Source organism: Chelonoidis abingdonii, chromosome 5, assembly GCF_003597395.2.
Source record: "Chelonoidis abingdonii isolate Lonesome George chromosome 5, CheloAbing_2.0, whole genome shotgun sequence".
NCBI lineage: Eukaryota > Metazoa > Chordata > Testudines > Testudinidae > Chelonoidis > Chelonoidis abingdonii.
The window spans coordinates 109,482,956-109,496,715 of NC_133773.1; the positions used below are offsets into that span (position 1 = coordinate 109,482,956).

A 13,760-nucleotide genomic window follows, 5' to 3' on the forward strand; every position below is an offset into this window, starting at 1 on the left:
CCAAGTAGCACTCCTTCAGTGCTAACATTTGTGAAAACACTAGAGTAGACAAGGCCAAAACATTTTTTACTTACATGTCATATAACCTTCTGAACAGCGTTAGATGATGGGGATAACAGTGACTGAGTTTTGCCTACACTAGTGTTGGGCAAGGAGGTTTACCAAGCCCTGCATTGTATGATATCACATTACCATATGGCACCGCTTTCAAAACTATTTTAAAGTTTTGTTTCATACTAACTAAGACCTGTCAATCTGGGCTTTTTAACTACCATTTGAGAGTCCCAGTGGAAGGAAAAAAGCAAAGAGAAGAGAAGAGATTCAGATACCAAGATGATCTGACTTTGCAACGTTATTGTAGCAATGTCAAGCGGAAACTGTAGGAGCAGAATAGCTCCCTTCAAAAGATGAGAAACAGTTTGTACGACATCAACAACTGTTTAGAGCAACCAACACAAAGGCATACGCCCCCAAGTTTAGTTATAAATGAACTAAAACCTTGAGAAAGTTATTTTAAGTAAAAATGAACAATTTTTATATTAGTTCCTGCTATCTCTCTAGTATATGGACAGCTAAAATAAAAACTGAATTTTAAAATTTAATTGTGTGTCCTGATTTCAATGGTATCAGATAAGACCTTTCATGGAATCCATAATTTACATTAATTTAAGCAGCTATTTCATTCTAAATTGTGTAGAACTAATGTAGGATATCCAACCTACTCTGCTATGAAAGTTAGCTCTGCAGTGAATAACCCCAGTATATTTACACTTTTCCTTAAATTATATTAAATGATGATTTCAGGAATTTGAAATGTTATTGTAAACATCTTATCTTCTTCAAAGTGCAACATTAATTGTCCTTAAATCAATATTTAATTTATTCATTTATACTGCTCCAGGTTTAAGGATTAAAATGAATAAAAAATTAAATGGGTATGTTGTAATTACATTTCTCTGTGAAACTTTAAAATACTACAGGAAATAAATTTTGTCACGTATGAATTCCAACAAGATTCCTAATTACAGTGGTACCACAAATTAGTAGCTTAGCTATGGCAATCTGGACATGACAAAAACGTGAACATCAATGCTTAACTGCTTTTTTCCTTCCCATTCCTGCTATTCTTTCCTGTCACAGAGCTGGAACAGTACCCCAGTGATGAGATACCATTAACAACATCTATTTTCACTTCTTTTAGCATATCCAGAATTCCTTGGACCCTCATGTGTACAAGTCCTAGTTCTCCGATACATAGATACAGTAAGACTTCTTGAGAGACTAAGACAAATTTTGAACAGAAGAATGACTCCTGTAAAGTTTCCTGGCTGATGAACAGGAGCTGAAATATACTGTCACTTTATATTTTAAATATTATAATGTATAGGAAGTCATACGGTAGAAACCACAAAACAAAATTCACACATGTAGCCTACTAAGCTAATAAGCCCCAACAAATGCCTGATAAAGGCACAGTTAAAAATGAGAAAACAGTCCATCTTACCAGAAAAAAAAAAAGAAAAAATACTAAATATAACAATGCAGAAACTCTGAAGTAAAATAGAACAAAATGTCTTGTCTTCCCTCAAAGGAGCCAGAAATATATTATAGCAAATATCTAGACCTCTTTCAAAAATATATGCTGTCGGTCAAACAAAATTAAGGGGTTTGATGCAGAAATTACTGGGTTACTAATTTCTTTGGCCTGTGTTATTAAAGAGATCAGACTGGATTATGTAAAATATTTTCTTCTGGCTGTAAAAAATCTCTGAATATCCTTGTAAAGAGAATTCAAAAGGAAAAAGCCCTGCTTCCTTCCCAGAAGTTGAGTTGGTCAAAACATGGAAATCCCTTCCCATGAAAAATTTGTTTTTTTCTAAAGAAAAAAATTGCCCTAAGCTAGTACAAAATGTCAAAAAAACAGAATTACTCACTAGAAATGTTTTTTTTTTTTTTAAATTCATTCTGGGAGACCCAAAACTATTTTTTTTTCTTTTGGCTACCTGCCTGGAAAATTCAACTGCCTTAACAAGGGTGTGGGTGTGTGCGCTCTCATCAATTTCATGTGTGGAGACAGAGCAATGGGGTCTCTGCCACACCAACTCTAAGGGACAGCTTTTGTCAATTTCACTTGCAGAATGTGAAATTGACACGAGCCTTCCAGGCAGGCAGTAATTTTAATTTTCCCCAATGGGAAAAAAACAGAAATTTTTGGCAAAATTGAAATTTTCTAAAAAATGACATTCTTGTAAGAAAAAAACATGCTGATGAAAAATGTGCAATCAGCTCTACACAGAAAGCATGAAGCAGATGTTCAAAAAGACACAGAATATGACTTGTACAATTTCTGCCCACAAAATTTTCACCCACAAAATTGAACAGCAGAAAATTTTGCAATCAAACTTCAGGCACAAATCAGGTCAAATTAGGGACAAATTAGGTTCAATCAAAAGCAAATTAGGTTCACTTCACTATAAAAGCCACTGAATAGTGAAATGAACTCGTTTTAATTGTAAAAATCTCAAACAAGTGACGCATTAAAACGTGGCTAGTATTGCAGGGATAGTCTATACTACAGAACATCTTTAGAGGGTTCAAACAACTTTTCCTGAGCTAAAGAGAGATTTTTGCAATATTTCAGACAGATGCTTAGAGACAGCATTAACCTTTATACTGAAATTGTAGCATCAGAGAATATCAGGGTTGGAAGGGACCTCAATAAGTCATCTAGTCCAACCCCCTGCTCAAAAGCAGGACCAATTCCCAGGCAGATTTTTGCCCCAGATCCCTAAATGGCCCCCTCAAGGATTTAACTCACAACCTTGGGTTTAGCAGGCCAATGCTGCAGATTTGGGGTGAGGAGAAAACTTCCCTTGAGAAAGGTTATCCTGCTGCCTAGTGCAAGGTTTCTTGCACCTTCTTCTAAAGCATTTGGCACTGGCAATTGTCAGAAATAAGATACTAGACTTAGACGATCCAATATGAAAATTCTTAAATGTGTTCATCAAGTGAAGATTCTCACACTTTTAGATGTCAATTAAGTGCATGGAATAGGGGACTGATTCTACTCTACTCAGGAGTTACAGAAGGTGAGCCCTGTGAAGTGTGTGCTCATTACTGGAGCAAGGCAGCTAAAAGAACCAGATCCTACGTGGAGGTCATAGGGATAAAGAAGGCATTGGTTTTAACTGCTAGAGGAGAGTAACGCTTGAAAGACAGAGAACCTTGAACAGGACTCTAGATTTTCATAAAAACCGGTGGAGGAGTTTTGATACTTCCTTCTTTGTTGATCCCCATAGGGTGTAAGAGAATTTCTGGCGTCTGCCAGAGCAGTAAGGATAAGCAGGAGGGCAACTTCGGAGACTTGAGAGCATGATAGAGCATTTTTTGCTCATTTCTGCAAATGGGTAGTACACTGAGGGTCCTTAAAGGGAAACTATGGAGAATGGCATTGAAATGAACTTTGGGTGACGTTCTGGTTAGTGCTTTAGCATACAACATGACTTTTAATCCTTCATTTAAAAACCAAAGTTTGCAGCTGACAGATGTGATTATTTTATAAACCATATGACACAAACATTTTAACAGTTAAATTTGAAAAAGTGAAAAAATAATAAATAACTTCAGCTTGGTTGAGGAGCAATTGGAGGGAAGTTTCCATTATTACTTTTTTAAAGGCCCTAACAAAATCAGTCTGACCACTGTACTTTCATGTGTTCTCTCTCCCCACAACTCTTTGTAAGTTACTTATGGGTTTTTTTAGATTGCAAGATCTTTGGACAGGCATCATATTTTCTTGTATGTTTGTACAGCACAATGAGGCCTTGATCCTGACTTGGACCTACCAGCGCTACCACAATATAAACAAAACGTATTTTAAAAAAGCATATATTGTGTTGCTATGTTGTTCTGAGTCCTATTCTTGTCTATTGATGACCCTCGTACCCTACATATTCATATTTGCAATGGTAAAATTCACTTTACTTATAGTATTTTTATAAATTTTGCATAAAGTATTGCTACTGGCACAAGGTTCAATTAAAAAAAATGCAGAGAATGAAATTCACAATTGCCTGGTCAGTTTTATATTTATGAAACTTGCAAGGGAAGTAATTTTTTTTCCAGCAATTAATTGGCTTGAGCAAAAGCTGCATCTGCTAGAATCTTTATTTTTTTCCAAACAGCCATATTGAGACTCTACTTCTCCTTTACATATTTTGTCTTATTTCTGGTCTCTCTCAGGTAAAATTTAATTATCACTGAGTAAGAGTGGTGCCAGTTTTTTTATAAAAATGTATAATTACTGAATATGGGAATGCAACAGATGTAAAATATATGGACAGAGTCCCATGAAATCCTGAAAATGTATTCAAATTAGTCTGGATGTAACAACATCATGTGGAATTAAAATTGGCTAATAATAAAGTACAATGATTCAAACTGAAAGGGAGTGGAGATGTTAGAGAAGGTACTATCTTTTGCCATCAGAGTTCAGCTAGTTATAAAAATATGAATACTTCTGAAAATAGGAGTATACCCATTAAATTTCTGGTGATACAAAATTGGGAGAGGTTGCAAACACTAGTGAGGATAGACAAATGGTATAATGCAAAAAAAGTTTAACCTGTAGTCAAGTTTTTCTACTTGCAATTCCACACCAAATATACCACTCAACACATATCACTGAAAATGCAAATACTAAAAACCAATTTCTGCTGAACAGGACTTTTAATTAAATCAAATTTTACATATATCCTCGAGTGAAAAACTGTCTGCAAAACTAAAATCACCTTAACTCTAACAACCCTATAGAGACATCAGCCTCAAATCTTCTCTTTTTTTTTTTTTTTTTTTTTTTACTAGAGTTCACAATTAGGACCTGATACTGCAGAAGTTTGCATAGTCAATGGTATGTAAGATGGAGACACCCTAAGTTGTTTCAAGCACTTCAAGGACTCTAAGAGGTTTGTGTATTAGTTGTTGACATCTTAAATTTGTAAATGCCAATGTACGGTGTAATGACCATAACACTGCCATCCTCTTATGTTCCCTTGATTATACTTTTCATAAAAACTTGGAAGCAATATGTAAAAACCTTAAATATGCAGTATGATCCAGGTTTCAAAAGCTTAATATCTATAGATCCACTAGTTCCGTATTTACATATGTGTATATACCAGTACTTAACACATCAGTGACTTAGGTGCTAGGGAACCATAGTGACAGGAACCAAAGACAGATACATGAATCTTAGGCATCTGAGATTTCTCTATGCTGTAATTAAATTATTAATTTGTAAAGTATATATTTGCCTATGTTGTTTAAGGCTGTGAAGATCTGCGTGACCATAAACACTGGTAAGATTGCTGTCTGCACATCACCAAAACAACTGTAATCCTCTCGTGTAGTGATGTCCTCAGAAACAAAAACAAAATCTCCTAAAAGACCACCTTATCCATTCATGATTTTTTTCCATTCTGTGGGTGCATATTCATGAATGATTTTCACTGACTTAAAGCCAGAGGGACCATTGTGATCATCAAGTCTGATCTCTTGTATAACACAATAATTTCTATTCAACTCAGTGCCACAACTGTATATTTAACCTGAGTTGTTGACTCTCAGTTTTCAATATTTGATTGTTGTCAGATGATGTTGATTGAATTAGGTATTTGATTTGTACTAGACTAGATTTTTGGTTTTCTGACAGCTGACCCAAGCGTCAAGCAGCATCAAATAACATGCAATGTGCTGTTGACTCCTTGATATGAGATCTGTATTTGAGCAGGTTGCGTTCTACAGTTTCCCAAAGCTAAAAATCTTTCACACACAAAAGCCATGAACTTCTGGCTTAAAAACAAACTGTCCCTCAACGCAGTTAAAAAAATGGAAGCAGATTATTTTTTTTAGAAGCTATCCCAGGAACTAGGGAGCCATTTGAGATTTGTTGTCACTTAGTATGCAAATAAACACAACCTATTAAGATGCCATATGCCCCAATATGCATATTTTAATTTTTTTTACTGAAATATTAAGGTGTTTCATACTTTATTATTCCAAATGTTGCATGAGGCATGGCGCAAAAGGATAGTTGACAATCAAGTGCCTTGACACTCAGTTAAATGTTCACTGGTATTACAATTTGTTCGAATTTTCTAAAATTCAGGGAATAGAAGGCACCTTCAATAGAAAAATCCTAGTTTCTAAAAAGGAAAATGTAGGTTGAATAACCAGAAAAATGTTAATATTATACTGTAGACTATCTTCCCTAAGGGATATGGTGGAAGCTACATTGCTAGTGACATCTGATACTAAACTGGACAAAATACTAGAAACATGTATTACTGTAGGGAACAATCCTGCACTGAGAAAGAGATAGACTAGATGATTTGATGGGTCTTTTCTCTCTAATTTCTATGATTCCATAAATAAATTCTTTAGAATTTTTAAGTGCACTGGCTGCTCTCATCCTCAACCTTCCCTCTTAAGTTAACTTTTACTGATTATCAGAACTTTAGAGGCTGCTGCAGCCCAAGTCAATAAAAGCTGTGAAAATTTACAACTTCTGCTTATTAGTCTGGGTAACTTCTGAGGGAAAGGAACCTTAAAATTCCTCAGCTTGCTCACATCCTAAACATTTCAGATGCCCTTTGCTGCTTCCTCTCACTTAAGTGTGACCATGAAAGTTGTCTCTGTGTCCTTTCCTCAATAAAAATGCTGCTGGAGAAGAAGCTCAGTTCTATGCAGAAATCACTGAAAATTATGCAGATCCACTGTACCACAGTAATGAACATTTTTTAAAGGGCTCATTTGTTTAAAATACTCAGCAGACTCTCTCCAAAATGAAGTTTTCTTTTTACAAAATGCCTGGTTATGCTGATAGCCTAATAAATGGTGTTGCAAAGGTACTTTGCATCTGAAGAATTGGCACTGTTCTTGGAAAAAATGATCTTGCTGCCCCCACCTCTGCCAGTACAATTATATCATAAGCACAGCCTTTAGGGTCTGGGTCTGTCAGTCAACACAAATCTAAGAGTTCATAAGGTCACTCCTCCTGCCTCAGCCTATGCAAGGTATGCGTATAAACTGATAAAATCGCTTTCAGCCACCATGACACTGCAGATATTTATTAGTTATATGCTACAAGCATTTAGAAGCTGTGATCTGGATTGGGGCCCCACTGCTCTAGTAGTCATATAAACACATTTAGAAACAGTCAAGACAAACGATAACAAATACAGACAAATGTCAAAAGGTACGTCATTAGTTAGCCTCAGCCACTTTTAAAATGAACTGTAACATCTGCACCCATGCTCATACTGCAGCTAGTTTGCTTCATCACTGCTGACCCACTCTTTGCTGCCCAAGCTACAGAAATAGATACAAGAATTAAAAAACTGCACCAACCTAATGGCATCTGAGTGACTGAAAATGAATAAAGGCATGACAACTCCTACCCCGTGCTCCAATGTCACTTCAGCTGCTCTTCCCCCTTTGAACGGCCTAACTCCAACATGATTCTTTGGGGAGTCCAGAAGTAAAAGAATAAAACAGGTCCTCCCCTCCCCAAATCAATACACAGAAAATCCCTAAACTGTCCTTCAAAACTTCCTTAAAAACCCACCTGTTCCATGATGAATTCCATTGACCATGCACCATTATATATTTGTATGGCATGGTCCTGTACTATACCAGACTACATTCACAGACGGCAACTCCTCAAAACAGAGAACGTACTACTTGTTCGAAACAAGTCTCCTATTGTACAGCACTACACACACTTTTGGCACTATACCAAATAAAGCTCACATAAATACAAGAGCCGAGCACTGGTTCACTTAGTCACGCCCTCTCACTGGAAATCACTTGTTCAATTAGAAACTCTCTCTCCTCCTTTTCTTACCCTCTTTCATCCTCCCACAGTTCTTTCATCGCTGTCTGCTCTCTTTTCCAATCCTCACAGCAAGAAAAAATAGGCAGCCACAATTGCAATGCTGCATCGTTGGTCTGTTTTAATAAGTAGGTTAACTTTTAAACAGTTTACAAGAGTAACAAGCTCACTTATACAAAATATCATTTTGCATTTGGAAGAAAAACTCAGCTAGTAAGTTATCACAACTTCGCTACCTAATTCCAAGGAACACAAGCTACAGTCCAACCTAAAGCGGTTAGCATTTTAATCCAACTAAAACTCATGCAATTCTGCCACAAGGATAAATAAATAAACCAAGAAAGCCAGTATGATAACTTGTCTAAGGACAACAATGTGCCTGACCATAAATCTGACGATATTTTTCATGTATTCAAATAGTATGTAGTTATCTGCTGTTATAGACTGCACTATTCCAGTTATCTCAAATCTATGAAAGGTTAATATAAAGTTAATATAAATACAGAAAACCAAAATTTAACATGTTTATTCTAACACATTATAAAAGGAGTAATTTTTAAAGATATCTTTTATCAGAAGAGCTACTGCATTTTGTATTAACCCCTCATGAATTAATAAGGTTGACTGAAAAGCTCAGTGCAAACTGCAGACTTTCAGACACTTACCTCAGCAACTGAAAGAGATATCAGCTTGAAAAAAATCGGCATGCCAAGAGAATCTCAGTCCCTAAAACACAATATAATTTGGCTCAGCTATTATGATTACACTGGGAATGTTCAATGTAAGGCTCTAGTCTGAAATATCTTTATCTACCAAAAAAGGGACGAAACTGAGATAGCAAGAGGTAAAATATATACAAGTAGTTCAGAAAATTAGCCATTGAAATGATCAGTGAATTTAACAGGTGGTCACACTCTGGAGTGATATCATAGTGTTACGTATTTAATGCATCTCATGACTGCTACCTAATTTCCTCAACTTACAAGTTGATGTTTTTTCTAACTGCCAGCCCTGTAAACTTCCTCTGGGACCTCAAAGTCAAGTTCTGTTCTCTCTTGAGACCTGGTCCACATTTAAAAGTTAGGTTGACATTGTTACAGTACTCAGGAGTGTGAAAAATTTACACTCCTGAACGCTGTAGCTATGCTGACCTAATCGCCAGTGTAGAGGCAGACAGATCAATGGCAGAATGCTTCCATTAACCTAGCTATTTGGAGAGGTCGAAAACTCCATTCCATCACTGTAAGAACAGTCTACACTACAGCACCTAAGTGGAATAGCTACAGTGGCATAGCAGTACTACTGTAGCACCTATAATGTAGACATGATCTGATCCACATATCACAATCAGTAAGAGATTTTGCAACTGAATTTAGTTATTTCTCAGAAAATAATCCTGCTCACTCTCCCAAAGCTGTACTAGCTCTACAGTGCTAGCCAGAGTAAAAACTTATTTTTCAGCTGATGAAACAGTGAATATAAAGAAGCAGAGAGACTGAGTCAGAAGGACCATTTTTTACAGTTGTTTTCTGACCAAAAATGCATAGTGGAGTTCAAACTATAGCAGCAATTTCTAAATTGCAGTAGGACTTAATTTAAATTAAACAAACCTTCTCAATACATTATGTGTTTGCTTCTGTGTTAGACTACTTAAACGTCATAAACTGAAAGAAGTTAGAAATGAAAGAAAGCTACTATTAGGCTATTTAGGCAACTTTTCTGCCAGCATGGGATTGGTTGTTCTCTACAGTATAACATGAGGTTTTGTTCTATCTTGTTTTCAATGTCCGAACCGTTCCTGTTCTTAACTATACCTTCCATCCCTGAAGTGGAAGATAGTAATGGACTTTAATCTTATACTCACATGGAAGGTGTCTCATACGAATCACATAAAATCCTGAGCCATAATGAATTTCTTTTAACTGCCATCATTCCACGCAATGCCAGTACTACACACTATAAAGAGAAACTATGAGTGACCCAACAAGGAAGTGGTAAAGGACTAAACTGAGCTTGCAATAGTGTCATTACTAAGGAGGAAGGCTCTTGCAAGACTAAACCAATCCTGCTAACTTTAAAAGGAAATAATATTTTTTTCTTGAGCATTTCTGACCCTCTTAAACAATCTTTTAGGCTCTGGATCAGGAGGCTCACAATCCACTTCTGAGAGACTTCTACCCACTGCTCAACTAAGTAGGAAAGAGTGATCATTCTTTTGTACTCTTATGCTTACCTATGCCCCACAACAGGGAATTTCATCACCACTACTGCAACCACTACTTCCCTACCAACGGATCAGTTACAGCAAACAAAATAAAATACAGTTATTGCTACAATTTCAAAGAGAAGACAGAGAATCCTAGCAACATCTCAAAAGAGAGACTTAATATTTGAAGGAAACAAAAAATTTGTTCAGTATTTCCACACACTCTCTCACAACATAGGTGGAGAAGGTGAGGGAGATCTTTCCAAGAAGAAATGATTGTAGCTACAAGTCTGCCATAAATCTTAGATTGGTGTTGCAAAAAAACGATCAATTGTTAAGTAAGGCCATTTCTATGGGTGCTTCAGCAGCACAGCTATAGCGCTACAGCTATGTCGCTGTAGCACTGTAATGCAGATACTTGCTATAGCGATGGAAGGGGGGTTTCCACAGATTTAGGTAATCCACCTCCCCATGAGGTGGTAACTAGGTCAACAGAAGAACACATCAGGAGTTAGGTCAGCTGAACACGTGAATTTTTCACATCTGAGTGCTGTAGTTATGGTCTCCCTAACAGTAAGCGTAGACCCAGGCCTAAGATTAAAAAGGACAATGAATCTGCAGCTTTTAAGCAAGTGTCTTGTAGGAGTAAAATCTGGATAATACAGCTTTATTCTGCTAGAAGTTAGGAGTACTTTAGCTGTATTGTTTCAGTGTGTTGGTGACTTGCCTGACTAGACTCTGTTTTGCTGCTTTCCTCCCAACTTTGAACAGACATTTAAAATACATGGTGATTACAAAACACAACCCTATCTGGCAGTGAAATGTGTTAACCCTTGAGATATTTACACATAGTGTAATAATGTTATATTGTTTGAGTATAACTTGGAGCTAAAGTATCACTTGTGTATCTTGCATTTATATTGAAATACTAAAACAAACGAACAAACAAACAAAGTTCTGCACTTTAAAGAAGGCAGAACTAGTCTACTAAAGACAACCACAAAAAGGGGCAGCGACATCCCAGGTATAATATCTAGAAAACTTGAGAATATGTGAAAATATGATTACATAACTGATTACTCTTGCAAGTATAGTGAAGTCTTAAATTCTCTCTGTGATGGAGGTACAATTAAACGATCAAGGTGGAAATACAACTCTATTTTTTACAGTACCTTCCTGAGAAAGTTCCTCCCCACCCCCTTGCAAGAGCCAGTACTGCAAACTCAAACTGAAATTTCAGAGACAAGCTGTGTTCCTTCTGGCTCATCCATCATTAAGTCTAACAGAGATCTTGCAGCTGGAATTCAATTAACAATTCTGTTTATGATGCATGAGCCAAAGCAGAATCTAGATCATTCTCCTACAGGTGTGGGAAATAGTTTCAAATATTTTTCTCACCAACGTAAGATAGACAGAGAGACTGACTACACTGAGAGAATACAACTGTTGAGTATGAAGGTATCATTTTCATACGCTGTCACTCTTCTGACTGTAACCATATGTGAAAGGACACCAAACCCTTTGCAAGTGAAAGCAAGAGGGACATGACATTCTTTCTACTTAGAATTCTTCAAAAGTAGAACCATTTAATAAAATAATTAACTTCAACTTAGTAGTCAATCAATAACTCTGCTTTTTCCAAACCCAAATAGCTAGGTCCAAAACACCTCTTTAAAAATAAAAATAAAAAATTGAACAGGTTACTCTATTTACATATAATTTTATCAAGTTTCAGTGGAAGGACCAATAAGACTGTGTTGGGGAGAGATATTATGACCATTTTAGAATCATTGCTCTAAGTAACTTTTGGAATCCTCTTACTCTCCCCTACCATGCTGTAGGTAAGGACATAAAACAGAAAAAACACTTCCCCAGCAGAAATAAAAATCTTATTACCATTGATAACCAACATGTGGGGAGTGGGTTTACTCAGAAAATTATGCTGAAGAAAGACTTCAGCTTTATCTCAATCTTTTCTACTTTCCTGACAAATTGACACAAGAAAAAACCTGACACTCCAATATCAACCTGTCTGGTACTATGCGGGTGCTTGAAAGGCAAGCCCTTGAAACCATGTAGTAAAATAATCAGACACCAGTGAGGAAAGCTCTATTACAAAAGAAAGCTTCTGTGTACTACATGAGGCTGTCTACGTAACCAACAATAGAGGGGAAGAGGACATTCCAAAAAATTGTTTTCTTTCTGTTCTGTTTGTAATCCCTCTACTCCCTACCCCACCACACTATTTTTGGACCAGACAGTCATAGTCTTCATTTTGTGTTTGAGAACCTTTTTGAAGCAAGTGGATGTACGATGTTTATATCTCCCTCTCCCTTTTATTTCCTGTTTCCCCCTTCAAGGGCATCACATTAATCTTCCCTTCCACCAAGGAATGGTTGCAGCTACCTCTACTACTTATTAAATTAATGCAGTAAGAAAGGATCGCTAGAGCGATAAAAGATGTTCCATGGGAGAGAGCGCTCCACCTGTTGGTCCTGAATTCAGAAAATGAGAAATTATAACCATCAACAGTACTTAGGCAGAGGATGAAAATCAAGCCATAATAAACTTGTTGGTAGTTATTCAATGGGGCCATTTCCTAACTTCCCTAAAAACATTTTCTTCTTCACTAGACAAAAGCAGTGTGAGGAAATGTGTGAACGCACAGGTTTTGCCAGTCTATTTTCTGTGTATTTTAATGAAATCATATTTAGTAACAGTAAATTTTACAAAATTATATGGTTTCTTAGATTTCAAAGTGATCAATTACATCACCCAAGACGTATGAGGTTACAGAACGTTCAACTGAGTGTCATGGTCTAGAATTAATCTTAAATAAGCAGTACTATGAGACAATATACCCAACAACACACCATCCCATGAATATACAAACATCAGCAATGCATACACATTGGAAAAAAGATAATGTTGAAAATTGAGAAGAGTTACCAACTTTTTCCTGTGTATTATGGCAGCCAAGTAATTTTTATGTTTTAAAATCTCATAATTTTATAAACAATTTTAAATGGCTTAAAAGTTTCATTATTTTGTTAAATTCATCTCCAGGCAAAACTAAGCCACTCCTTTCTACTCTGGCTATTTCCTAAGTGAAATCAATTCACAGAATTGAGTCTGCCCTCTGCAGAAAAGGGTTAGCAACAACTGACATATAATTTGTTATCAATTATTTTTGTGGAGAAAATCAGACATTTACATTTTCTAAAAAGCAAAAAGATTTTTAAAGTTGAATATCTGATGCTAGATGTTTTATTAACCAGTTATTAAGGCCTCCTAGTATTTATGATTATATAATTAATTACTTTTTTAAATACACAAACCACTTGTGACCATCCATAGAATAAAGCACCACACCTAATATACTATTATGGTTAACTCGGTCAATGATGTAGGAATAAGAAGATTACCCGCACATTTCTGAAATATGCTTTTTTATTCATTTCATAGTATTTCTATAATATATCACATGACTCAGGTACACTGACATCTCAATCATACTTCAGCCAGTATCTCATGTTCTGTTCTTTTTGCTCCATTCGAATTGTAGCATCTCATACAAAATCTCAGGATAAAATAGGGGTGCGTAAAACAGCACATTTATAAATATCTCAGCTATGTATCTTGTTGTGTTTTTTAATGTCTTCT

General features: G+C 36.2%; 1 protein-coding gene across 4 annotated transcripts in view; it reads right to left on the bottom strand.

The window, feature by feature from the left end:
* The window catches only part of RBPJ (recombination signal binding protein for immunoglobulin kappa J region), an 83,217-nt gene that overhangs the window by 44,662 nt on the left and 24,795 nt on the right, over positions 1 to 13,760 (bottom strand). Inside the window, exon 1 of one of the 4 annotated variants that reach the window (XM_032806594.2) lies at positions 9,756 to 9,779. The exons of 2 other annotated variants lie outside the window; for them this stretch is intronic. In XM_032806594.2, coding sequence (XP_032662485.1) covers positions 9,756 to 9,757 — 2 coding nt within the window. In that variant the 5' untranslated portion in view covers positions 9,758 to 9,779. Of the gene's footprint in view, positions 1 to 8,556; positions 8,618 to 9,755; positions 9,780 to 13,760 lie in introns of those variants that run through there. One more of the 4 variants, XM_032806596.1, reaches the window with a different exon arrangement.